A 27,191-nucleotide genomic window follows, 5' to 3' on the forward strand; every position below is an offset into this window, starting at 1 on the left:
GATGCCAAATCATATGATCTTGAATCATGATCATGTTTCCGTTCTTCGGTAGCCGCTCGGCCGAAAATTTCGAAAACATAGGTCTGTAAAATGGATCAATAAAAAAATATTATTGGCCCCCCTATTAAAATTTCTGGTCAGAAACCATCCCCAATATTCACACAACATATACCCAACGTTTCATGCCGTTCTGTCAAGTAGTTTTCGAGTCTATAGGGAACAAACAAACATACAAACAAACACACAAACAAACACACAAACAGACATTCATTATATTTATAGATTGGTTTGATTAATTTTTATGATGCAACATTTTGGCTATGTGTGCTTGGTTACCGGTATGTTTGTTAGTTGATAAACTTCTTTTTTATAGCTGAATATGCATTTTTATCATCCCAGACAATAAGAAGGTCTGAACAAAATATAAAATTTGCAAATACAGTTAAATTCATAGTGAAATAATAAGTTTTTCTCAATTTTAGAATTACTGGAACAAAACTCGTTATCTTTCATAATGGTGCAAAACCCGTCATAATGCTAATACTGCTGCAAAACCTGTTATGTGCAAATGTTTTTTTTAAATTACTGAAAAATCCCAAATCAATGATTTATGACCTGATACATAAATAAAAGTAATTTTTTTTAAAGTTTTTAGTTATCAAGATTTCAGTATGTCTAGATTTCAGTGTGTCTAGATTTCAGTTAGTCTAGTTTTAGATTGCCATGTTTCCAGTTAGTCACCAGTCTCTATCAGTGTTCAACATATATCTAAGGCAAGGTTATATCGTCCACTCAGTGTTAAGTTTTCAGTTCCTCAAGTATTCAGTACGTCAAGTTTACAATTACTCGAATTCTCTCTCTGTCAAGTTTTCAGTACAGCAAGTTTTTAGTTCTCAATTTGACAGTTTGTAAAGTTTACAGTTCGTCAAGTTTGCAATTTTCAAAGTTTCAAGTTTGTATACTTTTCCATTGTCAAGTTTAGAAGTTGTGTGTGATTGTGAATGATTGAACACTATAAATACCAACCTAACATCTTATGCTATCTTTTCTCTATGCTATTACTAACCTAGCTAGTGGTGAGGTAGGCAGGCGGCATATGACCGGCATCACTGTATGTCCTGAGCACGACGCGTCCACTAGCACCTATGCTGATACAAGTGATGCTGCCATGGAAGATGGAGAAGCGGAGCCATGCGTCGGCCGGGAATTGTAGCGCGCGACACACAAAGTAGCGGATCACGTTGCCATGACACACGATGACGTCATAGCTGTCCTCGGTCTGGTCGGGACGGGCTCGGTGGAAGTACTTGCGGAAGGCGGCTTCGATACGGGGGCCGTCCTGAAAGTACAGAGAAAATAAGTTCAAAATTCGACTAGAATACCCATTCATTGAATATAACAAACAAGTAAAATACAGTATTGTTCTTCTGTGAAGCAGTAAAAGGGGAGATTAATTAAGAAAGAATTTAAAATTTAATTTTTTTTCATAAGTTCCTTAATTTAAAGGTTTTCTATCTTTGATAGAACCGTCCTGAAAGGACATTAAAATTAAAGAAAAAAGATTAATGAAGGAAGAATTAGATTTTTTCATAAGTTCCTTAATTTAAAGGTTTTCTATCTTTGATAGAACCGTCCTGAAAGGACATTAATTAAGAAAGAATTACATTTTTTCATAAGTTCCTTAATTTAAAGGTTTTCTATCTTTGATTTCTATCTTCAGACCAAGCTATTTTACTCAGCAGAGCAAAAGAACAATATCTGAACGTCTGCAGAGTTTGTGTTCACATCAAAAACATCTGCGGGACGGCAGAGCTAATTTTTTTCTGTTCTCAGTTGCACTCTGATTCCAAAATCTTCAATTATTACATTCCATTTTCATTTTTTTGAGCAAACTCAAATAAATTATTTATTTCACGGCGCTGAATCCGAATATGAAATTAGAATCCTTCTATCTCCATTTTTACGTGATTTACGATTTTGATGAGAGATCTTTATCGAAAACATCCGCTCGGATACCTGGAGGAAATCGCTTCCAGTGCGATTCGAAAACATCTGCTTGCGAGCAGAGTTTTCTTGGAACGTCAGCTGGCAGATACACAGATGTCGGTGTGAACACCCGCATTGATTGAACGGCGACAGATCTTTTTAAATCCATCCATCCACAGACTCTGCAGAGCTTCAGATTTTGGTTTGAACATTACTCAAGTTTAGTTACATACATATCGATTTTTGGAGGTACGATTTTTTGGCGTCCTTAAAAATTCTATTACACCAATCATAAATTGACAAACACATTGTTTGATTCTTTATCAACAAATGACAATGTATTGCCAGGTCTTGCAAGACCCATTGCATACTAACGCTACATTTTTAGATGATGAACACATCATCTGTTTGCCAAGTTATGTTCAATCTTTTTGTGTAGTTGAGAAGTTGATATTGTGGTAATTATTCATATTGAATGAAAAAGACTGAGAAATTGTCAAAAACCACTGATTTATTGATAATTAGAAAGACCGGTTTCGGTTATTACACCATTGTCAATCTCTGATAAACCTCTCTAAATAACTGATAAACCTCTGATAAATCTCTGTTTATCAGAGATTGACAATGGTGTAATAACCGAAACCGGTCTTTCTAATTATCAATAAATCAGTGGTTTTTGACAATTTCTCAGTCTTTTTCATTCATTATGTTCAATCCTTATGAATTACACCAGATTAAACGGAACTTGGAAAACACATAATCTACTTGCAAAGTTATATTTAATCTAATAGATTTCTTAAGGACGGCCAAACATCGATATGTGTGTGTAACTGGCTTCAGTCTAGTTACACAAACATCGATTCTTGGACGTACATTTTTTGCCGGCCTCATAAATTCTATTACATTAAAAACAACTTGACAAACAGAAGATGTGGTCATGTATTTGTCAAGTTCCGTTTAATCTGGTAGAATTTAAAAGGACGCTAAAAAATCGTATATCCAAAAATCGATTTGTATGTAACTGACTCTACTGTGTAACACAGAAAAAAATGCAAAATTTGACTAAAGCTGCGTACAGACTTGAGCGTCAAGAACACTCGCATTTCACTTTTCATCAGCTATTTGTATTATTTTGTACAGAAACAGTAAGGTACAGATATAATAAGCATAGCATCAGCTGATGAAGAATGAGCTCACTTCCATTATCGAGAGACAAAGAAAATCTCAGCTGTTTTTCCAATGATGAATTATCATTTTAATGTCCTTCAGCGAGTTTTCCCAAGGATGAGACCTAGTGCAATCGAAGTTTTACATCATAATCCTACTATGTTCTGAATTTCGTGATAATCGTTAGAGCCGTTTTCGAGATCCGATGACATACAGACATGTAAACATAAATTGCTCGTTTAATAGTATAGGATACATTTCGTGCTAAATTCGAAAACTTTGCATGATTATTGCTATTTGGATTCAGGGTGGATAGCCATATTTTAAGCTACCTGGAAGGTATAGGATGCCTCCGGTTTCCAGTGGCCGACTGGAGGCTCGACAGGTATGGGGGACCCCTCCTCCAGTAGACTGTCATCAGTGACCTCCACCCCTGGTAGTTCCTTTGCTATCAACGCCCCGGTCTCCTGGGCCCTCGTCAGCGTCGACCTACAAATAAAATCAAAATTAAAGCATCAATTCAACTGGAGATAATATGTGAATTCGATGAAATTTCATGCGTTTAATAGAGCCCAATTCTACTGGAAAATGCACAAGATGCTACAAGATTCATACCTATGATGGTACATCTTCTATCGACTAGAATAAGGCCCGCCGCAACGTGGACCTACGCTAATCCACGAAAAGCCGTGGGATGTTTTGTAAACATGCTGGTATTATTCGAAATGTATGATTCAAATATAAATTATAATACTGTATCAACTGGACTTTCTGAAAGCAACGGAAATTTGAAGTGGCTATTTAAAATTAAACATTAATGCAAAACTTTTTTATATAATTAGAAACAATATAAAAACGTGTAGTACCCTTTATTAAAAACTTTGAAAATGACCTATGGTCGAAACAAGTCGTTAAAATATTTCAAAGTTTTCAATAAAGGTTACTACCTACACGTTTTTATATTGATTAAGTACAAAAGTAGCCCATATAAGTGGAGTGATTTCTGATTATATTATCTTCAGTTACCTAATAATCCTGGTATATGGAAAATCCAACAGCTTCAGACGTTTCCCAGTCTCCGTGGCCTGATTGCGTCCCAGCTCCGTGAGCACCCTTTCCTTGTCAACCTTCCCCGACAAATTATACTGACCATGCCTGATCAGAATCAAATGTCGCACGGCCTTGGACTTTTTCTGCTCGATCATTTCGTTGTAGGCATTCTCGTCGACCGGTTTCCCGTTTTTCGGTGGTTTGACGAGGGACTCAGGCTCCCGTTTGTCCCAGTTGTGGTCCCACTTTACTTCGGGGACGTAGTTGGTGGTCCAGGCCGTGTAGGCTCTGTGGTCTTGGTTTTGGTTAAGGCCGTAGTGCGTTATAACAGCGCCGCCACAGATGCTGAGGCCGGTTAACAGGTATTTCTGTAGGCGGGAGATTACAGTCATGATCACCTGTGAAAGTGATGAATAACACTTAGATTAGCAGGATAATCAGGATAGATGTTTATTTCATCAAGAAAATAAAATACAATAGTTACACTCTATACGAATTAAATTATAATAGATAGTCAGATTAGAAGATTCAGAACACACACTTTAACAGAATTAAAAGTGAAATTGAGATTTATGAGGTATTTATGCAAGCGAGAGATCACCGTCATGGTTGGTGAAGGTTAAATCTGTAGAAATTGATGAAAACTGAGTAAGCATTTCTGTCTCTACAAGAGAAAACATGTTGGAAATTTATCAAGCTTCATTTTCGAATGGCTGATTAGTCCTGACAGTCGAGTGCATTGTTCCCCAGATATAAGCGTGTAGGAAAAAATAAAACTCTGAAACCACCCTCATCGCTCTATATTGAGGTCCACGTTATAATGGCAGTGGAGAAAGATAGGAGAAAAACGTTGCCGATCCTCTTATCAAGGCCTTCTATAGACGGTAGCTGATACAGTTTTATTGATGTAATATCAACGGTTAATTCTCGTTTAAAATAATCAATTTTATTTTATTAAGCAATAAATTATATTTTTCAATAATTTCATATCCAATTTTCATAATTAAGATGAAATATTTTGTTAATTGATTATTGATTCTACATTGTTAAAAGACGATTTCGCAACAGAACAAAGCGAGGAAGAGATAGCGCTATCCACTTTGTTGAATGATAGACAAGGATACCAATACCATTTGCTAATCAAACACTGCCATTATAACGTGGACCACACTATAGTATCGGGGGTAAGTATCAGGACTTTAGATATGAAAAGACTAAGAAATTTTTGACAATTTCTTTTTAATAATAATAATAATCAATTTATTTGTTCACATTAATCATACAAATAGAGTTGGGCCAACAAACATAGTAAAAAAATAAACTCTCTACATAACAATACACAATAAACAACAATATTACACAATTTTGATGGTAAAGGTTACAATATTTCCTATGAGAATTAAATAGCTTCTGATCACTCTCAAACAAGATCACATATCATTTGTCTTATTTCTAATGCTTTAACCACATAGATGAAAACTCTGTTTATTTTTTCCTCCGTCAGATTCGACAGTAATACCATTAACCTGTCCTCATTATTCACTATATTACGACAATATATATCCAGCAATTGAATTTCTACATCCTCTATACATGGGGCAGCGCAACAAAAAATGTTCTAGAGTTTCTAATTCCCCGTAATTACAAATAGGGCAGTTTCTAGTAGAGTTAATCCAAACTCCTCTATTCTTAAACAGGTATACTCCCTTGTCTGATGCTAGTCGCAGCTGGGTTAGAATTCTAGTTTTAGCAAATGGTATATTCATCCTGAGCTGCTCTCCTAGATTTAAAAGAGGATTTATTTTTCTATAAAGGGGACAGGTTGCTGAATCTAACGCCAATCTTTGATCTTCAAGAGATAGAACTCCTGCATACCAAAATATCTGTCAGAGAGTCAAAAAGTATCCCATCAAGAGAAAGCTCATTCGCTATTTCCAACTGATACCCGGACAAAGCTATTTCTTGCACTTCAAAGCACAATTTCTTATTTTTTTTTATTTAATATGAATTATTACCACAATATCAACTTCTCAACTACACAAAAAGTGATTTTAGATATGTTGACCTTCTAATCAGTCCCAACAAAGCTGCAAAGTCAAAAATTCAGTTTTCAACACTCCCTCAAAATTCCTTCGTCAATTGATTTATTGTTACAAAAGTGAAGATTTGACACTCAACAATAAAACTGTTGCAACGGTCGTGGGGAAATGAATAAAATAGAGAAATTATACATAAACTTGAAGAGAATTTAACGCTCTCTATGAGCTTATAATCAGCACAGATTTTTTTTATCAATAATTAAAAAGGTATAAAAACCAAAACATTTGAAACCAAACGTGTTTTTCTCCAAATATGTCACATCTTGAGGCTCGGATAACTCGAAAACTATGAGAAATATGAAAATGATCGTAAGACCCATCGTTTTCGAGATATATGTTCCAATTTATTGTGATACATTCTATGATTTATTTAGAGTATTACGTCAACCATCAAAATTTTCCAATAATTATTCCTGGATCGAAAATCAAGTGACGAAGCAGTGTGTGAATTCATAACCTTAACTTTTGGACAACATTAACATTCATTAAAAATTTTTGGAGAGATATAGTTCAGGCTCAGCCTACTTTTTCCTCCCATGTCATAGGTAATAGATTATACATTCTATCATATTATATCAAGCGAGCAATTTCTGTATTTATATATCTGGTTATTTATGTTTTACGGATCTCGAAAACGGCTCTAACGATTTTCACGAAATTTGGAACATAGTAGGTTTATGATATAAAGATTCGATTGCACTAGGTCTCATTCTTTGGAAAACTTGCTGAACGACATTAAATGGATGATTATTCATCCTTGGAAAACAGATGATAATTTCGTCGTCTCTCAATAACAGAAGATGCGTGTACCTGTGTGGGAGAGAGACAGAATTATTTCCAGCTGTGTAATAATAATCAATCAGCGATAAATTTTATCTAGCTAGACAATTAATCGGTTTGATCAACATAATCTGATTTGTTGACATGACATGATAATCCTCCTAAACTAGAGTATATCATAATTTTCAAAGTTGATCATTATTTGGCAATTTCAAGTGATTAGTGAGTGTTATTTTGTTATCCAATTTGGTTTGTATATAATCTAAATTATGAATTTTTTGTTTTTAAATGTTTGAACAGAAAAGTGAACCTGAATTCGAGTGTATGGAACATAACCTACTTTCTGGACTATTTATAGTGAATAAATCAAAATTCGGGAAAGAAACAGTTTTGGGCTGTGCCTGTTAGTACTTCCCCAATCATTTTAAAGAATTGTGTTCGGTTTATCAATAAATAAGTCAATCAATAAATAACGAGCGAAGCTCGGTGCCCCGATATTGATTATTAAAGTAAGATAATACATGAGTTTTAAATGTAATAAATTAGTTTTATTATGTTTCTTAATATTCTAACGATCTCCTAAATTTCTGTTACAGGTTCGGTGAAAGAAGGTTCATTCCTGTCACAACGCAACCTGGAGTCCCTGGATCTTACTGGGAACCGACTTCAGCTCATTGAAGGGGGAGCATTCAAGGGCCTCTCAAAAATGCGCATACTTTCTCTGGGTCACAACCGACTTGTTAAACTCAACAGCGACGTATTTACAGGTAAAGTACATTTCAAATACGTTAGAAATTGGAAATTTTAACAGACATAGAACTATTTGTTGCTGAAAGAATATTATTTTAAATTGGGTCGCCGCCAACCTGTCACCCCGACAACTAAGCTCCTCGCAATATTGACCACATGCATCAGCCGATCCCCTGGCAAAAAAACCATTGCCGTCAACTAGTCTCCCCGACAGCTGATGCCCTGCTAGAACGAAGGAGCTTGGTTGTCGGCGACAACCAAGCTCCTCACACGCTCACGACAAACAAGATCCCCGACAGCTGATCCCCTGCTGGATATGAGGGGTCTGGTTGTCGTGATCGTACACAACCAAGCTCCCTGACAGTCGATCCCCTATTGGGCATTGAAACCAGCTTGAAGCGAGCGGGGAAGTAGTACAAACACAGACACTGTTTCACACATTCTTTGAATTCGATTATTAGAAGAAAAGCTTGTTAATGTTGTCACTTCTATCACTGCAAACATTAAGGATCGGTTTCCGAGCTCGGGATTAAGCTAAGTTCTAGACTTTAAACAGCTGGAGTCGGAAAATTAGCTTTCCAAAACGGGGCGTAGTCGTAGTCATTGTCAAAGTCACATTTGAATTAAATTTTAAAAACTAGAAAATTAATCAAAAAATAAAATAAAGAGGAAATAGTGTAAAGTTTCAGCTATTTTGAATTATTTAGAAATGTTTAATTTCGTCAAGGAAAAAAGTTTCCAATTATGAAAATGAGAAAATAAAAACTGCGTCTACTGTTATAAAAACTGTGACTACGCCCCATTTTGGAAAGCTAATTTTCTGACTCCAGCTGTTTAAAGTCTAGAACTTAGCTGAATCCCAAGCTCGGAAACCGGCTCTAAATGAACTCTTTTCGAATCCAACTGATTCGGAAATGTTAATCTAATTGGATTGGCAAGCATTTTCAGAATGAGTGTTTGTACGTCTCGCAAGTGATTCCTGTATGTATATAATATATGTAAGTACGTACAGGAGCGGCCTAAGGGCCTTGCGAACCTTGCGCTCTGGACGAATTGTAACAATATATGTTACCAGTATATATGTTACATATATATTGATGCCACTAAATACGTTGAAAGCTGAACAGAATTCAATAAACTTCACTTCGCTTCACTCGCTTGTTGTTTTGAAATGTAGCTCTTGGATAAGAACATAAAAATATGAACCAATACCTAAGCTGAACCTTTTTATGAAGTTTGAATTATTGGTTCTTGAAAAATGTCTATGATATAACTCGTCAAAAGGCAATGAATGACTGGGAAAACCAGGCGTGTTTTGAGGACTGTTCCAAAATCCATTGAATAAGTGCACGAAATACGAGTATATGTCAGTTTACTCGTGAAAAATCCGGTACTCAAACGTGAGCGTACGAGGAGCTTCGTTATCGGGTTCGGTGACGACCAAAGACCTTAAAGAGATATAGACCCACAATGCCTATGCCTTCCCAATGATAGCTCTTACTTGAAATTGAAGGCCGCCATTGGGGTATTTTAGCACGAGATATTATATCTATATATTTGTAATATTATAGATTACAAAGGCATTGGTATGTAATTATCTTATAGGTTGCCCCCTCAATGGCCGATTTCAATTCCAAGTAAAACACTAGCGCTGCATGAGAGTCTATGCATCTTTAAACCTAGCTCCGCAGTGCAGGCTGGTTGCTTGGCTGAATCGGACTAGGCGCTAAGACAGCAAATAATAGCAGCGTTGGTGAGAATGCGAGCGGCCGCAGTAACATCTTCCGCCCAGCAATGGTCGGCGTAGTTCCGCCTAGCGGGCAGACGAAAGACCAATCCAGTCGGTTATTTTATCCCTCCAGCCAGGCTCAGCCAAGGAGCCGAGACAATAGAACAATGGACTGACGGTCTTATTTGCGTCATCAGCAGTTTTCTTTCTCATGGTTATTTTGATTTTTGTGCTACCTATAATCAATAATAACTCCAGTCACCAGTAAAAAGTTTCCAGAAACTTGGTGTACTACCATATTAATGGCTTTTCATGATGGTTTTTAATTATTTAAAAACATTGTTGACATTCTGAGCCTTCAGGCTAAACTTGGGGTCGCTGAGAACGAATCTGCAATCAGAATTTCTCTATCACGAAAAATAACGAAAAAAACCCAGCTGTTGATCTTCCGGCAACCGTTAATAGTCATTCTGCAATGCGGCCGAAACACTTCCAAGCCAGACACCCATCTCAAATGACAACAACGCCAAGCTGTGAGAAACCATCCTGCACTGCGGCGCTAGGTTAAGGTCTTTGGTGACGACAACCAAGCCCCTTGCACGCTGGCGTCAACATGTCTCCCCGACAGCCAATCCCCTACTGGTTAGGAGGGGACTGGTTGTCGGGTCCGTAGACGACAACCAAGCTCCTCTCTCAGGAGCTCGGTTGACGCCGTCAACCAATCCCCTCGAAAGTGGCCTAAAAAGGAGCTCGGCTGAGGGGAACTTGGTTAGTGTGTTCCCATAACAGGTCACCGCCAACCTGTCTCCACGACAACTAAGCTCCTTGCAATTTTGACTACAGGCGTCAGCCGATACCCTGGCAAAAATACAATTGCGTCAACTAGTCTCCCCGACAGCTGATTCCCTACTGTAACAAAGGAGCTTGGTTGCCGGGGCGCGTTCTCATAACTATAATGTATAATGTTTATTACAGCTGTGCTAATGGTGAAGTTGTGTTTCTTTTCTGGCTCAAAATTTTGTAAAATAACTCAAAAATTCCCAATTTGAAGAGATTTGAGAGAAATATTTCTGTTGTTAATTAGTTTTAAAATATTAAAATTAAAAAGTTTTAGTTTAGTCATTAGTTTTGAAGTGTAAATTGGACTTTTTGAAGTGAAAAGTGAAATCTAACCTTATTCTTTTTTGAAACTTTTATGGCTAAAGTGCACGTCCAGTGCCAACATACCTGTCATCAAATTTTTGGTTGGGATCGATTTAGTATGTTATTTTGAGCACAAAATCACAAAAATTAAACGGCGCTCACTATTGTTTTTAAAATAAATTAAGTTCAAAGTAGCAGAACTTTACATGCATTTAACCTATAAGTAGCAGCCATAAGTAGCTAAGGTTAGGAAAATCTGTAGGTTAGGAAAAGCTTTAGGTTAGGAAAAGCTTTATGTTAGGAAAGCTTAGGTTAGGAAAACTCAGATTAGGAATATCATAATTTGATGATTTCAATAATCAAAATGGCTGCTACTCATAGGTTAAATGCATGTAAAATTGTGCTACTTTGAACTTAGTTTATTTAAAAAACAATAGTGAGCGCCCTTTAATTTTTTGTGATTTTATGCTCAAAATAACATATTAAATCGATCCAAACCAAAAATTTGATAATAGGTATGTTGGCACTGGACGTGCACTTACACCATTAGTTTTAAAATATTAAAATTGAAAAGTTTTAGTTTAGTCATTAGTTTTGAAGTGTAAATTGGACTTTTTGAAGTGAAAAGTGAAATCTAACCTCATTCTTTTTTGAAACTTTTATTTGTAAAAATTTGGGAGAAGACAATTTTGGGCTATGCCTGTTGTCTTCTCCCAATTTGGTGGAGAGTTAGTGGGGAGGATATTTTTAATATTCTTTCCGAAGAATGGACATTGATATGTCCAAAGCTCCGCCAATTTATGTAGATGCATAACAATATGATTATTATCTATAGTTATTATATTACAAACTGCTTTTTCATATCATATACAGTTCAATAATATTATTTTCTTAGTCTATATTATGTAAATGCATCTATAATTTTGCTGTATTGTAAGCTATTGTATATAAGTGTATAAGCCAATATATATTGTAATCTACATAAATAAAGTACTCAATCAAATCAAATCATATTTTAATTTATGATTTGTGATTGTGAATAAAATAATAATGATATAATGGATTATAACTAATGAAAACTCACTTTTTATTTCAACAGGTGCCCAACACGTTGAAGAACTTGACTTGTCAGCAAATTTTCTCAGCGAATTTCCAACTGTGGCCGCCAAAGCCTTCGACCAATTGAAGCTCTTCAATCTGTCTTCCAATCTTATTGAGGTGAGTCCATTAGATCTGAAAATTAATACACAATTAGAAATAAATAAAAACATACATCAAATTCAATAGTTGAATTATATGAAAACAGTTTATTAAGTAAATATTATTGTCATTGTAGATGAATGAGCTGTACTATTACAAGCAATATAAACAACAGAATTGATTTGAAATGAATTTGGAGAACACACAAAATGTTGAGGAGGTGGATTACAGATATCAACTGAACTCTAAAGCCTGGTTTACACTGGTAGAGTTAGTGGTCGAGTAACTGGCATACTAACTCTACCGAGCTGACTCTACTCTACTTACTTGGTCGAGTAACTGTTTTCACTACAATTGAGAATAGTAGGTAAAGTGTGTTGTCTAGTGAACAGAACTAACCTTGAAATGTCAATAATTTTCAATAAATTAACACTTGAACACTTATTAACACTTTAATAAATGAATACCTTTTAATAAATAACAATACTTCTTGAGATCTAAAATAGTCCTCGATAATAAAGTCCTGGAACAAGTATCACACTTCAAGTATTTGGGTTGTGATATAACCTACGAAATGGACCAAGACTTGAGTGTAAAATTGAATAGATTCCAATCCATTTGTGGAACAATAAATAGGACTTTGAGAAACAGAGCCAGGAGAGAGACAAAACTCAAATTCTATAAGGTTATGGCTATTCCAACGCTCTTATATGGCTCTGAATCTTGGATACCTAGGAAGAAAGAATGGCGTAGGTTACAGGCTGCCGAAATGAGGTTTTTAAGAGCAGTAAAAGGGTGCACAAGGGAAGATAGGCTTCATAATGTTGATATAAGAAGCGAGCTCAACATAATCTCCATATGGCAGAAGATCGAAGAAAATCGGCAAAACTGGAAAGAGCATATTGAAAGGATGGAGAGCGACAGGATTCCCAGGGCAGTCATGTTGTATAACCCGGTTGGGAGGAGAAGTGTGGGCAGACCCCGTAAAAGATGGATGTGATGGTGAGTTTGAAGTCGGAACAGGCAATTTGCCTAATCTTTGTAGGAAGACGACGACGACAATACTTCTTAAACTTGATAGCCTACGGCACGACTCTACTCTACTAGCTCGAGACTGTTTCCATTAGCATAGTAGTGGTAGAGTAGAGTGAGAAGCGGTGGTGGGGGAAGGCAAGTGGTAGAGTACTATCCCGCTCTACTCTACTAAAAACTAGTACTCTACCATGAACGTTTTCATTGGGAGAGTTCACAAGATAGTAGTACTTGCCCAGGTAACTCTACCACTAACTCTACTAATTAAAACCAGACTTGAAAGCTGAACTCATTTTTCTCTTTGATACTAGAAAAGCAAACCACTTGGACCAACAAATAAATATTTATGGTTAGTTCATTTTTCAAACTAAATAAATTTCCCTAAATTTGAGTCTTCAAAAGAAGTCCTTGAAAGAACTCTTTTCCTTGAAAGTTACAAAAATGAAAGAACCTTAGGCTCTGTTTATTTAATCTGGGCAATTAAAAACACAAATAGAAATTTCCACCACGTTTGAAATGACAACCACTAAAAAGTGGTAGACAATTTCTATTTGTGTTTTTCATTATGGGGAAAAAAGCAAACACAACTGTAATGATTGTAATCTAGCTAATATTAAACAATGCTTACATTTTGTTGAATGAAAAAGGCTAAGAAATTGTCAAAAAACCACTGATTTATTGATAATTAGAAAGACCGGTTTCGGTTATTACACCATTGTCAATCTCTGATAAACTGATAACAGTTTATCAGAGATTGACAATGGTGTAATAACCGAAACCGGTCTTTCTAATTATCAATAAATCAGTGGTTTTTGACAATTTCTTAGCCTTTTTCATTCAATATGAATAATTACCACAATATCAACTTCTCAACTACACAAAAAGCTTACATTTAGATTCACTAAAATTGAAAACAGTTTACAAAGGCTTCTTCGAAGAATATTAGTTGCAATATTAGTTCAAAGCAAACACTCACAAAATTGATTTTGAGTTACCGTGTAATGACAACTCAAGAAACTATTAAATTTTGAATAAAATTAAGAGCTGAAAGTAACAATGTAACTCAATTTCACAACTTACTCTCACTTCTGAAATAAGACACAATAAAATTTGACAAACTGTATTACAGTAGAACATCACCACTATGATTATCTGTTATCAATGAGATAAAAGGTGTTCCTTGTGCCATTTCCTCAATTTATTACTGTATTCTACATTTTATTTCACTTGTATGAAAAGCTAATTTCTGAGATAGCAAACTAATAGAAATAAAACATTGATATTGTTTATTCTTGGAGTTAACAAAACTTGTTATTCCAAACTCACAGCCTCATATAAGCTATACATATAAGACTCCTGAAAATATACGTATATTTGAGCTGAATATTATAGTCTAATTCACTTTACACTGTCGGCAATGAGAAGCAATGATGTTATTCACAAGGAATACTGAATAGAATAGAATAGCTGCCTTTATTTTTACCTAGGAGGGCGGAGTTAGGGCGCAGCCGGCCCTCTCTTACACTCAACCCTCAAACTGTCAAGTCACAGTTTGAAGTAGATCTCACCATAGTATATGGTATTGGAAGTAGATCTCTCTTTGTTTCCAGCTATGATTGGGGTTTAATGCTTTGTATGAAATTATTATTGTTCATATTATGGCATTGATACTTTTTATGACAAATAATTTAATTTGAATATGAAGAAGTTTCTATCAACATTGTTTGATTTTGAATTTACAACACTTTCTTCTAACAATGAGCTTTCATGAACACTTTTTCAACTGTGGTTGATTATCCATTTTTCTTCTTCACTAATTGAAATAAGTTATGATAGAAATTATTCAATGTGAAAGATATTAAACTGCGACAAAAAATGTCGCGACTAAAACAAGAGTATTGATATTTTTCACATAAAAGTATTTTTATCACGTCAATAATACTAACATTTCTTCATACTTAATTCTTAAAATACATTTTTGGATTGTATAGTGTATGATTGTAATGTGTGAAGGAGGCAAAATGGGTTTTTACCTGTTGCCTCCATGGATAAAATTATTATTATTATTATTATGTGGATATTTTTTCAACATAAACAATAAGTTATATATTTGTGCTATACACATTTTGCCAGAGTTTCATCAATATTTTTCTCACATTACAGAGACTGGATGACTCACTCCTGTCCTCAGTACCACATTTGGAGATTTTGGACCTGAGTCGCAACAATATTGCCAACATAGCACCGGGGACTTTCCTGAGTTTGAGACAACTGAGACACTTGGATCTGAGTGTCAATTCTCTGAGAACCGTAAGTACTGGTTTTTCAACAGAATCTACGACAATTTTCAGGTAGCTGTAAGCTGATTTATAGTGAGGTCCACGTTATAAAGGCAGTGGAGAAAGATGGAGCAGCGTTGCTGATTCTCTGCCTTGCCACTGCCTTCTATAGAGGATAGATGATATCGGGTACATCAAAAGGTCTGGTTGCACAAAAGCTTGTTGAATTTTGATCATGTATAAATGCCACAAGAACCAATCAGAGAAGCCTTCTTATCCAAAAAGCCTTCTCAGAATGGTTCCGGTAGCATTTAATCATGATTAAAATTCTACAGACTTTTGTGCAATTGATCCAAACTGTTCATTCTTGTTTAAAATGATCAATGATATTATTAATATCAATGAAATTATTAAATAATAACTTTTCATAATCGAGATATATATTTTGAATTATCAAATTAATCGATGAATATTTTGTTGATCAACTATATTTCTAAATTGTTGAAAAACGATGTGTCACGTTGCGTGCGGAACTAGAAAAATAGCGCTATTTTCTTTGTCGAATGACAGACAAGGATAGCAACACCAATGTTAATTAAATACTGCCATTATAACGTAGACCTCACTATATCAACAAGGCATTCTATCACTTCTACAACTTCTATTCCTACAACTTTGATAGAGATTTAGTGGGAAGGATATTTTGAATATTCTTTCCGAAGAATGGACATTGATATGTCCAAAGCTCCGCCAATTTATGTACATGCATTACAATATAATTATCTATAGTTATTACAAATTGCTTTTTTCATATCATATACAGTTCAATAATTATTTTCTTAGTCTATATTATGTAAATTCATCTATAATTTTGCTGTATTGTAAGCTATTGTATATAAGTGTATAAGCCAGTATATATTGTAATCTACATAAATAAAGTACTCAATCAATCAATCAACTTACTTCTATACTTCTACAACTTCCTCTATCAAATCAAATCATCTATTTGCCATACAATAAATACATATTCAAAACAAATAAAAGAAAATACATAATTTTATAATAAAATAAAATTAAACAAAAATAATAACAAAATCATAATTAGATACTTTTCATGTGTAATTTGGTATTACCAGCAAAAGAAATTAAGCATTGCCCGCTAGTGAGAGTTGCAATCAGTTAGTTATGCATCAATATATTTGTTACATTGGTTGTTTCCTGGTTTTATACAATAATACAGAAAAAATAATCCACGCTTTAAAAAAATAGATAATGCTTTCAATTAAAATGAAATAGTTTTCTATTATCCAATTTTTTAGTATTTTGTAATTAATTCTTGCTTCCGGATCAAAATGCAATTCATTTATGAATCTTGTACATAAATATAAATGAGCTGTCTTTTGTTTTATAAATTGTGTATTTATAGGTTGTATATTTATCTCTTTGACTTATTAATTTATCTCTCAATCGACATTTCAATCTTCAATAAATTCCAATTCATTCTAATTCATTCATCAACATAAAACCAAACATTTAATGAGATTTCTCATTTTATTTCATTTTAAGACTTCTCATTCATTCATCAACTTGAAACCAATTTTTTTTAAATATCTAATGTATTTTTAAGGTGGAAGACGACGCCTTCGAAGGTCTCTCCAGCCTGGAGACGCTCTCCTCCAGGACAACAACATCCTTCTAGTTCCAGCCTCAGCTATAGGCCGCCTGCCCCATCTCACCAGCCTCCAGCTGGACTTCAACAGGGTAGCAGCCATATCAGCTGATATCTTGAGAGCTATTGCTGACCGCGTCACCAGTCTGGGATTAGCTAGGAATGTCATCAGGGAGTTACCTAGTGATGCTTTCCAGGTGGGTTTCGAAATTCAAATTTTTCAAAGTATTGTTAGTGAAAATTTGTTATTTCTAGGTGAGTTTGGGATCCCAAACTTACAAAACATGGTTTAGAAGAGATAATAGAATAGAATAGAATTTATTGCTTCTCTTAAACAACAGTACAATATTACAAAAAAAAACGAAACAAAAATATTAAGTTATTATCCATTGGCTGAAAAATATAACAATGTAGGAATACAAAGAAATATTTCTCATTTAAACATCGCCATATGCAGTCATAATAATAATAATATAACCAAGAGTCATTAGCCACATTTTCCAACTACTTATGCTCATAAAAAATAATAAAAAAAATCATATTTCTTAAAAAAAAAACGAAACAATACAATATACCTAACATTTCTTTGTTACACAATTATACTGCTAAATAATTGGCCTACTATACTGTATGGTACAAGAAACAATAATAAGGTACCCCTGTTTAATGGAAATTGTGTTGGGGTTACCAAATTTGATTTTAACAAATATAAGAGTGAGTCAAGCCCGATACTCACTTAATCACAAACAAATTTCCTTTTGAAACAAAAAAAAAACAGAAAAATAAATCTTGAAAAAAATAAATATAAAGTGCCATTAGCCCAATGATCTGATCCAATCTCAACTCAATATCAACTATGCTCATGAGAAATTGCTTGATATAGTTTTCTAAAAAACGTTTTGACCTCAAACTTTCCTCAGTTGGTTTAATTTTATTCCACATTTTTGGAGCTAAGTATAAAGCTAATATATTCTATCTAAAATATAATAAAGAAAGGACTGGCTTATACACGTACCGTACGGGATAGGAAATTCACGAATGACGAATTCATCACGTCTGAACTACTCAACTGATTAACTTGAAATTTTGCCATATAGATTCTTAATTTACCGAGGATGGTTATAGGCCTATTTTAAACTCATCAAGATTTCAGTTTGTCAAGTTATTAAATAGTCCCTTGCGGAGCATGGGTTACCTGCTCGTATTGAATAATTGTAGATAAAAATTTCTAGTGCATCTAAAAATAGGGACTATTTTTATCTCAAATTGAATTTGCAATCATTAGAGTAATTTGTTATTTCTAGGAGAGAACCTCTTTACAAGCTTTGCGCACACTAGTGAAAGGGTGAAAGAGTGTTTCCACACTCATCTCGGATCTGTATGCGCAAGCGTCTAAACCACAGACTAACCTAACCTAAATAATCAGAGACTAAGGCTGACCACTAACGGTAGAACAGGCATTTTTATCATGCACACACACACACACACACACACACACACACACACACACACACACACACACACACACACATGTTCATCATGCATGTTTTGACATCAACGAGAGGCTTCTAACATTAAATAAACAACCAATAGCAATAACTAGTAGTTCTGTGAACAGCAGACCTCGCGCAGTTATAAACCACAGTCTCCTCTAATACAGTACATCAGAGTAAATTCTGTCCTGTCCTGTTGTGTCGGCGAGATATCGGTGTATAAACGACTAATGGCTGTTTGGCTTGTTGTATCAACAATGCTAATAATTTGTTGTAAACAGCTATGTACTATCATCAAAAGCTTACCGACTTGAAAGCAGAGAAAAGTCGGGAAAAAATACTATGCTACTTCAAGTTATCAATTGCATGCCTCACTGCATGCAATTCATAGTCCACACAACAGCTGTGTTTTCAATAAGTTACATTGAGATATTGAATTGCATGCGTCATTGCAAGCAATTTATAATCCACTCGACAGCTGATTTATGATGAATAATTCTATAGTCTGATTTTTACTCTAGTATTGGCGTATGAAGGAGGCTTCTTTTCCTTTTATATTAGACTATCTTTGAAATGCAAAATTTCCAAAACCTTCTATATACGTCGACGCGCAATTTAAAAAGGAACATAACTACTGTCAAATTTCATGAAAATCTATTGACGCGTTTCGCCGTAAATGCGGGACATATTTTATAAACATAAAACATGAAAACATAAAGAGAAATGCAAAACCGTCGACTTGAACCTTCGACCTCACTTCGCTCGGTCAAATAAACCACTGGAAATTTACAAATACGTGTACAATTGAATAATTGTGACTATTTCAAGTCGTTGTTTAGTCAATATGAATAGCTACCAATTCATCACCTCCAAACCTTCAATACTACAAATAATTTATTTTATCTATCCTAGTCTGATTCTGTTGTATTTGATGCATTATTCTGATGTAATCTATATTCCATTCCATAGTTAGGTCCACGTTATAATGGCAGTGGAGAAAGATAGGATAACAACGTTGCCGATCCTCACTGTCTTATCAATGCCTTCTTGACGGTAGCTGATGCAGGTTTATTAATGTAATATTAATTGTTTATTCTCGTTTAAAATAATAAATTATTTTTTATTAAGCAAGAAATTATATTTTTCAATAATTTCATAATTAAGAAGAAAAATTTTGTTACTTAATTATTAATTCTACATTGTTGAAAGCCGATCTGGCAAAAGAGCAAAGCGAGAAAGAGATAGCGCAATCCGCTTTGTTGAATAATAGACAAGGATAGCAATACCATTGCTAATCAAATACTGCCATTATAACGTGGACCTCACTATAGCAGGTAACCCATGCTCCGCAAGGGTCTAATTCAAAACTTGACAAACGGAAATCTTCAAGAATTTAAAATAAGCATATAACCATCCTCGGTTAATTATGTAAATATTACTATATTCTTGTCTAAAGTGCGAGATAAATTGCTTTTAACACGGCTCTTTCTCGAAGACCGAGAGGTCCGATGCTCTATCCTCCACTAATCACCCCACTACCTAGCAGCATCTCCCTTTTGGTCTGAGTGAGAGAGCTTTGTAAGGCGACGCGGCAACACTCCCCTCCATCTTGCTGGCAATGTTCCAGTAGTGTACTGGTCAGCGGGTATATGGTTGTGTATGTTACAGAGATGTTTTCATCACAAGAACATGAAGCAAAATGACACGGCGCATCCAATGTGCGCAGGATGTCGTCTGTGTCTATGCTACAAACTGTAGAGGGAGAAATGGGTTACTCCTCTTCATGTTAAAAGTATTTATCTCGGACTTTAGTCTATATTCCATCCTACCTATCACGTCAACTCTTTCCTGTAATATCTAGTATATTCATTGTTCAATTTTCATTTTCCAGGATTTCAAACGAGTGGAACACCTCGACCTGAGCGGCAACCTACTTCTCACCATTGAAGCCTCAACCTTCGCCGGTCTCGAGGAGTCCCTCCTCACCCTCGACCTTCAGGGCAACCGCCTCTCATCCCTTCCGGCCCAACCCTTAGCCCTAGCCGCCCTACAGAACCTCAACATCTCCAACAACCGTCTCAAGGAACTACCCCGCATGTCCTTCATGCTGCTCCCTGGTCTTCTCCACTTGGACATCAGCCGGAACCCGCAACTCACCACTCTACCCTTAACAATCTTCCAGACTTTAACTAGACTGAAAACCCTGAACGCAGCCAACACAGGTATCAAACAGATTCCACCTGAGTTCTTCATCAGAAACAGTGCCCTACGCTACTTATCCCTAGAACACAACCATATATCAGAGATATCCGACACAGCCTTCCAAAACCAACACAATCTCACAAGGTTGGACCTCTCTTACAACCAAATCACCAACATACGACCCGGCGCATTTTTGTCCCTCACCCGTCTAAAATCGTTGAACCTCCAAGGCAACAAACTAACCTCGTTCAAAGGGGAGTTCTTCATAATGAGACGCTCCAACGGAACCTCATTAGAGGAACTAAACCTGGACGATAACGAACTAAGCTACCTGTTCCCCTCTTCCTTCAGAGTCCACCCCCGTTTGCAACGTATCTCAGCCGCCCGTAACAAGTTCAACTTTTTCCCCGCGGAACTGATCACAAGTTTAAACTATCTCCAAGAAATTGACCTCAGTCATAACCTGTTGAAAACTTTGGAGGAATTTGATTTTGGACGTTTACCGAGGTTGAGAGTGTTAAAATTAAACCACAACGAGTTAGACACTGTTAGCGAAACAGCTTTCCATAACTCCACCCAGCTCCAAATCGTAGATTTAGCTGGGAACAAGTTGGAACGTCTAGGGGAACGTACGTTCCAAGGTCTCGGTCGTCTACAACTTTTGAACCTACGTGACAACGTTTTAACTGAACTACCAGAGTCCATTTTCGAACGCTCACGTTTGAAAATGTTGGAGAACGTTGATTTGTCAGGGAATCTTTTCGAGATCGCACCTCTCAAAACTCTCCAACGCCAATATTTCTTCCTGTCATCTGTAGATCTATCACGCAACAAACTTACTGAAATCGCACCAGATGACAGTATCATGGTGAACATTAAAAAACTAGATCTATCTTTCAACCCGTTGACCCCGGAATCTATCACTAATGTACTAGGAGAACCCAAGACTGTGAGAGAACTAAACATGGCAGGTACCGGTATCACACATTTAACCCATCTTGAAACCCCGTTTTTGTTGAAACTAAATCTGAGCTACAACTCTATCACAGATCTACCAGACAAGGTATTCGATCGGCCTACACTGCTAGAAGCTATCGACCTATCTTTCAATCAAATCACCGATTTCACAGGATCTATATCACCGATATGGAAGAAACTAAAGAACCTACAGTACGCGGACGTCTCAGGGAACCCTATCAGAACCATAGTACAGGGTGACTTAGATGGGTTGGAGTCTTTGAGGAAGTTAAAAATATCCTCCCTAAACGAATGTACAAGATTGGAGAAGGTGGCTTTCAAAAGTTTGACAAACTTAGCAGAGCTGGAAGCTTACGGCTACCCAAAACTTGGTTACCTAGATGTGACAGGTCTACTACACAGCCTCCCAGCGTTGGAATCTTTAGATGTCGAGGTAAAAGATTCAGCTGTAGGGAGCGATCAGTTATCTGCAGCTATGAACCCCAGACTTAAACGGTTGGGAATCAGAGGGTCCAGGGTTCAGAGTATATCCTCAGGTGCGTTAGCAGGGTTGAAATCACATGATATCAAGATTGAGTTGAGAAACACTTCTCTCAACTCCCTACCTCCTGCATTGTTGATACCTTTACCTAGGTCATCCAGGGTGAGTTTAGATGTGACTGGTAACAAACTTACAACACTAACCGCGCAGTTTTTATCTGCCCTAGATGATAGGAGAAGTGATATCACCCTGGAAGGTTTGTCTAGTAACCCAATCCTGTGTGACTGCGGCGCTAGAGCGTTGAGACGCTCCGGTTTGGCGTCCAACATCCGGTGTTCTGCCCCCGCCATTTTCCATGGTAACCTTCTAGTCGAAATCGCAGACGACGATTTGACCTGTGACCCACACCGGTTAACCTCAACGACAACCCTACCCCCACCCTCCTCTCCACTAGTTTTGAAAACTAGCCGCATCACAACGGAACCCGACATCATTTGGTCGTTACCTCCGATGACCCAAAAACCGACCTCCCCGAAAATTCTCATGACTAACAAACCACCCGGTATGACTCAACAAATCTCTAATGACGACACACTAATCATAAGCATTGTAGGTGGGGTAGTAGGGTTCATAGCTATCCTAACAATCATAATTTGTATTGTAAGGTTACGGTGGACTGATAACCAATACAGAGGAGGCCCCCTAGCAGCAGGGTTTCAACAACATTGCAACAACCCCTCCTGTCCTTGTCCTAAATTACCCCCGCCGCCCCACCCCCTCTACACAATCAGCCCTCAGTACGCGGCAACCCTTCCTCATAAAATGCTTCCACCTCCTGCCCCCGCATCAATATCCCCAGGATTGCGGGCGTCCTATTCAACACTGGGGCGTCAAGCGTATATTCAAAATCAACCCTACTATGTACCGTTCCCCCCTGACGAGAAAGAGATGTCACTACGGTGATATAAAGTTCAGGAATTTGGGGATGATGATGAATTTTTGTATAGCCTAGGTGATAAGATCAAGTTCATTGATTATCAATTAATATAGAAGAAAGAACTTATATTGGAGAACTAGTAAGGACGATAAAGAATTTGTGTACAGGTACGCGCTAATGCCGCGGCGTTTTTAGCGTCGCGTTAGCTGGGCAATGGTACTTTCATAGTGCGCGCTAACAACGCTGTGTATAACTTGGTTCAGCGTTGCAAACGCCGCGTTCAAGCCGCGGAATTAGCGCTCGTATAACATGGGCCTAATAGGATTTAATTGTATTAAAGAGTACAATATGTGGTTGATGAGACCATGATATGGGTATTTTGAGAGCTGGTTTGCTCATGATAATCTATGAAAATGTATTATATTTTCCTTTCTACACAATATTAGAGAATTTTCATCGATTTGTGCCTACTTAAGGGTCCTATACACCAGGGAACTTGGATCGGCCAACTTGGTTCGGGGAACCAAGTTCGTGTAGGATCCGCCCACACACTGTAGTTGGGAGAGCAAACAACCGTTCGTTACTTCAGTGTCTTTTGGGGTCTAGAGATGAGTGTTTCAAAGTTTGCAGCTGCTGTGGGGAAAAATATATTGAATATATAGATAGAAAATATCGCCCTGGCGGACAAACCGAACAAAATTTTTTATCCAGATTGAAGACCAAGTTCGTCACGAATTTGGTTCGCGGTTCGCCAATTTTTCACATACACTGAGGAACTTGGTTTGCAAGAACCAAGTTCTCCGATCCAAGTTCCCTAGTGTATGGGGCCCTTTATAGGTAATAAAATGTTATTTGTAAGATTATTAAGCCTAGTTTCTAGGACACTTTTTTGAGTGAGAAAGGACTAAATTTCAGAAAAGTGGAATCATGACCTCATTTCGGACTTCGAAAATATTATCTAAATTTTGGGAGAGAAATAGTATAAGGAGTATCCTTAGTTTTTCTCTTCCATTCAGTGTTTTCTTGTAAGAATTAAATAATTACCAATTAAATCAAATAGAACATTGAATCTATAGGTTTAATGTTCCATTAAATTTAATAAGTGTTCTAGAATCCGGTCATTGGAGTATCTGAAGTTGATGAGACAGTATTCTGTGAGCTGGTCTACTCATAATCAACTGTTTTGAAACTATTCTCATCTCTGGTCTTTGACTGGTGTTCATTTTTTTATAAAACTAATTTTATTATGTATAATATGGCATATTGAGACATTCTAACAAACACAGAATTGACTGTTGTTCATTTTTTATAAAACTAATTATTTATGTATAATAAGGCATATTGAGACATTCTAACAAACACAGAATATATCTTCCAAAATTTAAAGATTGAAGTTTACTTGAAACGGCTATAGTTTTGAAATGATTTCAAATACTTTATAAGAAGATGTGGAATAATCTCATGATAATTTACTGAAGTTTCCATAGATCATCGCATATTAATATTAAGTAAATCCCTGAAATAACTTCAACATTTTGTGTGCTAACTATTAAATTGCAAGGAAATGTCTTCAATTTTCAACAGAGGAAAACTTACATTTTTAACTCAATTAGAATATTAGAGAACCGATCAAATGTACAAACTTCGTAATATAAATATTATTAGGATATGACTATTATAATGTATTTTAAACAATTATAATATATTGTAGACTTGAACGGGTTGTGACGTTGTAAGCCAACGTAATTATGTTTTAGGCGTTTATAATAATTGTTTATCGATTTAATTATAGAAATGATGTAATCAAGGTGCAGTAGAGAGCTATTTAGAATTGTAACTGGCTCAATTTACAACAACCACACAAACATATTTTGTAAATATGATTATGATGCATAGAAAATATTTTTCAATTAATTTTAATACGTATTAGAATAAGGTGTAAATTTAAGAGCTCTATTTTTAAAATATTGCAAGACTTCTTTGATGGTTCATACTGGAATATCTATTTTTATGGTGGTTATTCAAAACTTCTATGAAGGTTTTAATATTTTTGAATATATTTCTCTTTCTTCATTGTTAGAAGTTAAAGCCAATTCTTTAAGAAGAATAAAGACAATTTCTTATGGAAATTATATTTAATTGTCTAGAAAATGTTCAAGATTATTTTTTCAATGCTACAAGTAAAGTTTTTGTACTCAAATCTTGTTGGTGAAATCATGAAATCAACATAGCTAGTCGGAATAACAATATTTCCCCAATTAAATGAATATCCATAAATATTTTGTTCATACAGTAAAGCTGCGTATACACCAAAGTTATTAACAAATCCAATTATTAACTTAACCCTTATAGATTCTATTAGATTGAACATATCTATCATACACATGATGAACATAATTATGTTTTTGTCAAGTTCCGTTCAATCTAATAGAATCTATAAGGATTAAGTTATTAGACTAACATTTTGATAATAACTTTGGTGTAAACGCAACTTAAGCATACAATAAATAATTAATAACCATTCAATGCCAGTTCAAAAAAATAAGCAAAATGTTTATTTTCAAAGAATAGCCTATTCTCTTAAAACGTTAAATACAATGAGAATATGTTATTTGATTGTATATAACAATAGCCTAACATTCAGTTTAAGTTTAATGATTAGCCTATTATTAAATTATTTAGGCTAAGTTCATTGTAATGATGTAAATATGGGTAGATTATTTAGATAAATTCAATTTATTATATCAAATATTATTATCGTTTAGGCTACACAAGAATTTATCAATGGAAAATACTTTTGTTATTTTTTATTTGTACTAGAATCAACCATGGATCAAAATACATATCGTTCATTTATTTTATCGGTATGAAGGTTAATATAGTTATGTTTTTGAATAAGGATGATGAATGTTGTATTATGTTAATGTTATTATAATTGAATAAATCTGAGTTTTACTTGTTGCATCCAGTAAAATGAAAATTTTTTTTTTGGTTGGAATGACTGAAACTCGAAATTAGGTGGTTGAGAGAGAATTGATTCATTTATATTTAATTTCGTATTGTAAGAAACCAAAAATAAAGTAAGTTTTTGTAGTTAACAGATTTGTTCTTTATTTAAATCAATTCCTAATACCTTTGATTCAGGTTTGATAAAACTATCCAACACAGTGAATAATCTATCAGAAGAATTTTAAGGGTTTCATATTATTATTTATGGTCAGTTACAAGAAATTATAATAGCTACTGTAGATTTGCCTGTTATAGATTCTATAGTATGTCTAGATTCTATAGAATGACTGCATTCATAGTTCATACATATACCACCAAGAGATGGTCTCTGGTTTTGATCATTTCAAATAGCAGTCAGTTGCTATCCCGTCGCGCTGTTTCTATTAACCAAACTAATTAATAAATATGACGGTAGTAAAATGATATCAATTTACGGTAGTTAGATTCAATTTTACTTCTGAGTGCAACTAGCCGTAATTACTATATAAATGGGATCGTTGCACAAATATCCTTTCATTAGATTCAATTATAAAGATTAAGCTTTGCTTATAAATGCACAAGTTAAAACTTGCATTTACTTTTAACCTATGTTTTATATGCTTCAATAAAACGCTCATTTGCTCATATCATTCGATAAAAATCATTCATTCCTGACTAGATGGTGAATAATTCAAACTATTTGAATTCTTCAAAATAGTGAATTTTAAGCTCAACCAACTTGATTCGACCGACCGATAGGCTATTATAAAGTAAGTTATTTACCGGCAGCGTTGAAGCACAACAATAATAATTAATATAATACTTTTAGGGACCATTAAAATTTACAGAGAATCTACAAAAGACGTCAAAAATATACCTGAAAACTCTAATGAATTTAAAAGTATTTTAATTTTGGAGAAATCTTGCCTAAACAAATCAGGACAGGTTAAGTTACTTAACCTCAAAAAAGATCTCAGATTTCAATACCAATAATCAAACAAAAAACCATCAGATGGATATAAAATACATAAGATATTTGTTCTTAATGCATTAAAGAATGTATTTCACAGAGAAAATACTAGTCAAATTGAATTATCCCGTACTTTTTAACTAAAACTTACCAAGAGTGAAAGTTCCGTATCCAGTTCAGGTTACAGAACGAATTTTATTTTGAAGAATATCGATGGTCGAGATCGAAGTTATGAAAGTGTCGATAGTCTTGTCAAAT

General features: G+C 35.4%; 2 protein-coding genes across 3 annotated transcripts in view; one reads left to right on the forward strand and one right to left on the reverse strand.

Moving 5' to 3' along the window:
• Positions 1-26,073, forward strand: part of LOC111050668 (chaoptin-like) — a 184,361-nt gene extending 158,288 nt beyond the window's left edge. Inside the window, 6 exon segments of the mRNA XM_039435012.1 lie at positions 7,679-7,849; positions 11,804-11,922; positions 15,100-15,246; positions 16,843-16,885; positions 16,888-17,081; positions 20,269-26,073. Of these exon segments, the coding sequence (XP_039290946.1) occupies positions 7,679-7,849; positions 11,804-11,922; positions 15,100-15,246; positions 16,843-16,885; positions 16,888-17,081; positions 20,269-23,001 (3,407 nt within the window). The 3' untranslated portion in view covers positions 23,002-26,073.
• LOC120352778 (serine/threonine-protein phosphatase Pgam5, mitochondrial-like) lies at positions 1,067-27,191 on the reverse strand. 2 transcript variants are annotated; one of them, XM_039435009.1, is made up of 5 exons: positions 27,085-27,191; positions 11,789-11,937; positions 4,180-4,601; positions 3,486-3,642; positions 1,067-1,339 (listed from the first exon to the last, which is right to left on the reverse strand). In XM_039435009.1, exons 3-5 carry the CDS (start codon positions 4,593-4,595, stop codon positions 1,067-1,069), a joined length of 846 nt encoding a protein of 281 aa, XP_039290943.1. In that variant the 5' UTR covers positions 4,596-4,601; positions 11,789-11,937; positions 27,085-27,191. The 2 variants fall into 2 exon arrangements, with proteins under 2 accessions (XP_039290943.1, XP_039290944.1); XM_039435010.1 differs by lacking the exon at positions 27,085-27,191 and adding an exon at positions 13,827-14,011.

Source organism: Nilaparvata lugens, chromosome 8, assembly GCF_014356525.2.
Source record: "Nilaparvata lugens isolate BPH chromosome 8, ASM1435652v1, whole genome shotgun sequence".
Lineage (NCBI taxonomy): Eukaryota > Metazoa > Arthropoda > Insecta > Hemiptera > Delphacidae > Nilaparvata > Nilaparvata lugens.

What these genes read in the sequence shown, in the direction of transcription:
- LOC120352778 (XM_039435009.1), bottom strand. Translation starts at nt 4,595, where the DNA reads ATGACTGTAATCTCCCGCCTACAGAAATACCTGTTAACCGGCCTCAGC. An exon ending in CCATATACCAGGATTATTAG is followed by an intron (nt 3,643 to 4,179) that starts GTAACTGAAGAT and finishes TTTTATTTGTAG; the next exon opens with GTCGACGCTGACGAGGGCCC. An exon ending in AGGCATCCTATACCTTCCAG is followed by an intron (nt 1,340 to 3,485) that starts GTAGCTTAAAAT and finishes CTGTACTTTCAG; the next exon opens with GACGGCCCCCGTATCGAAGC.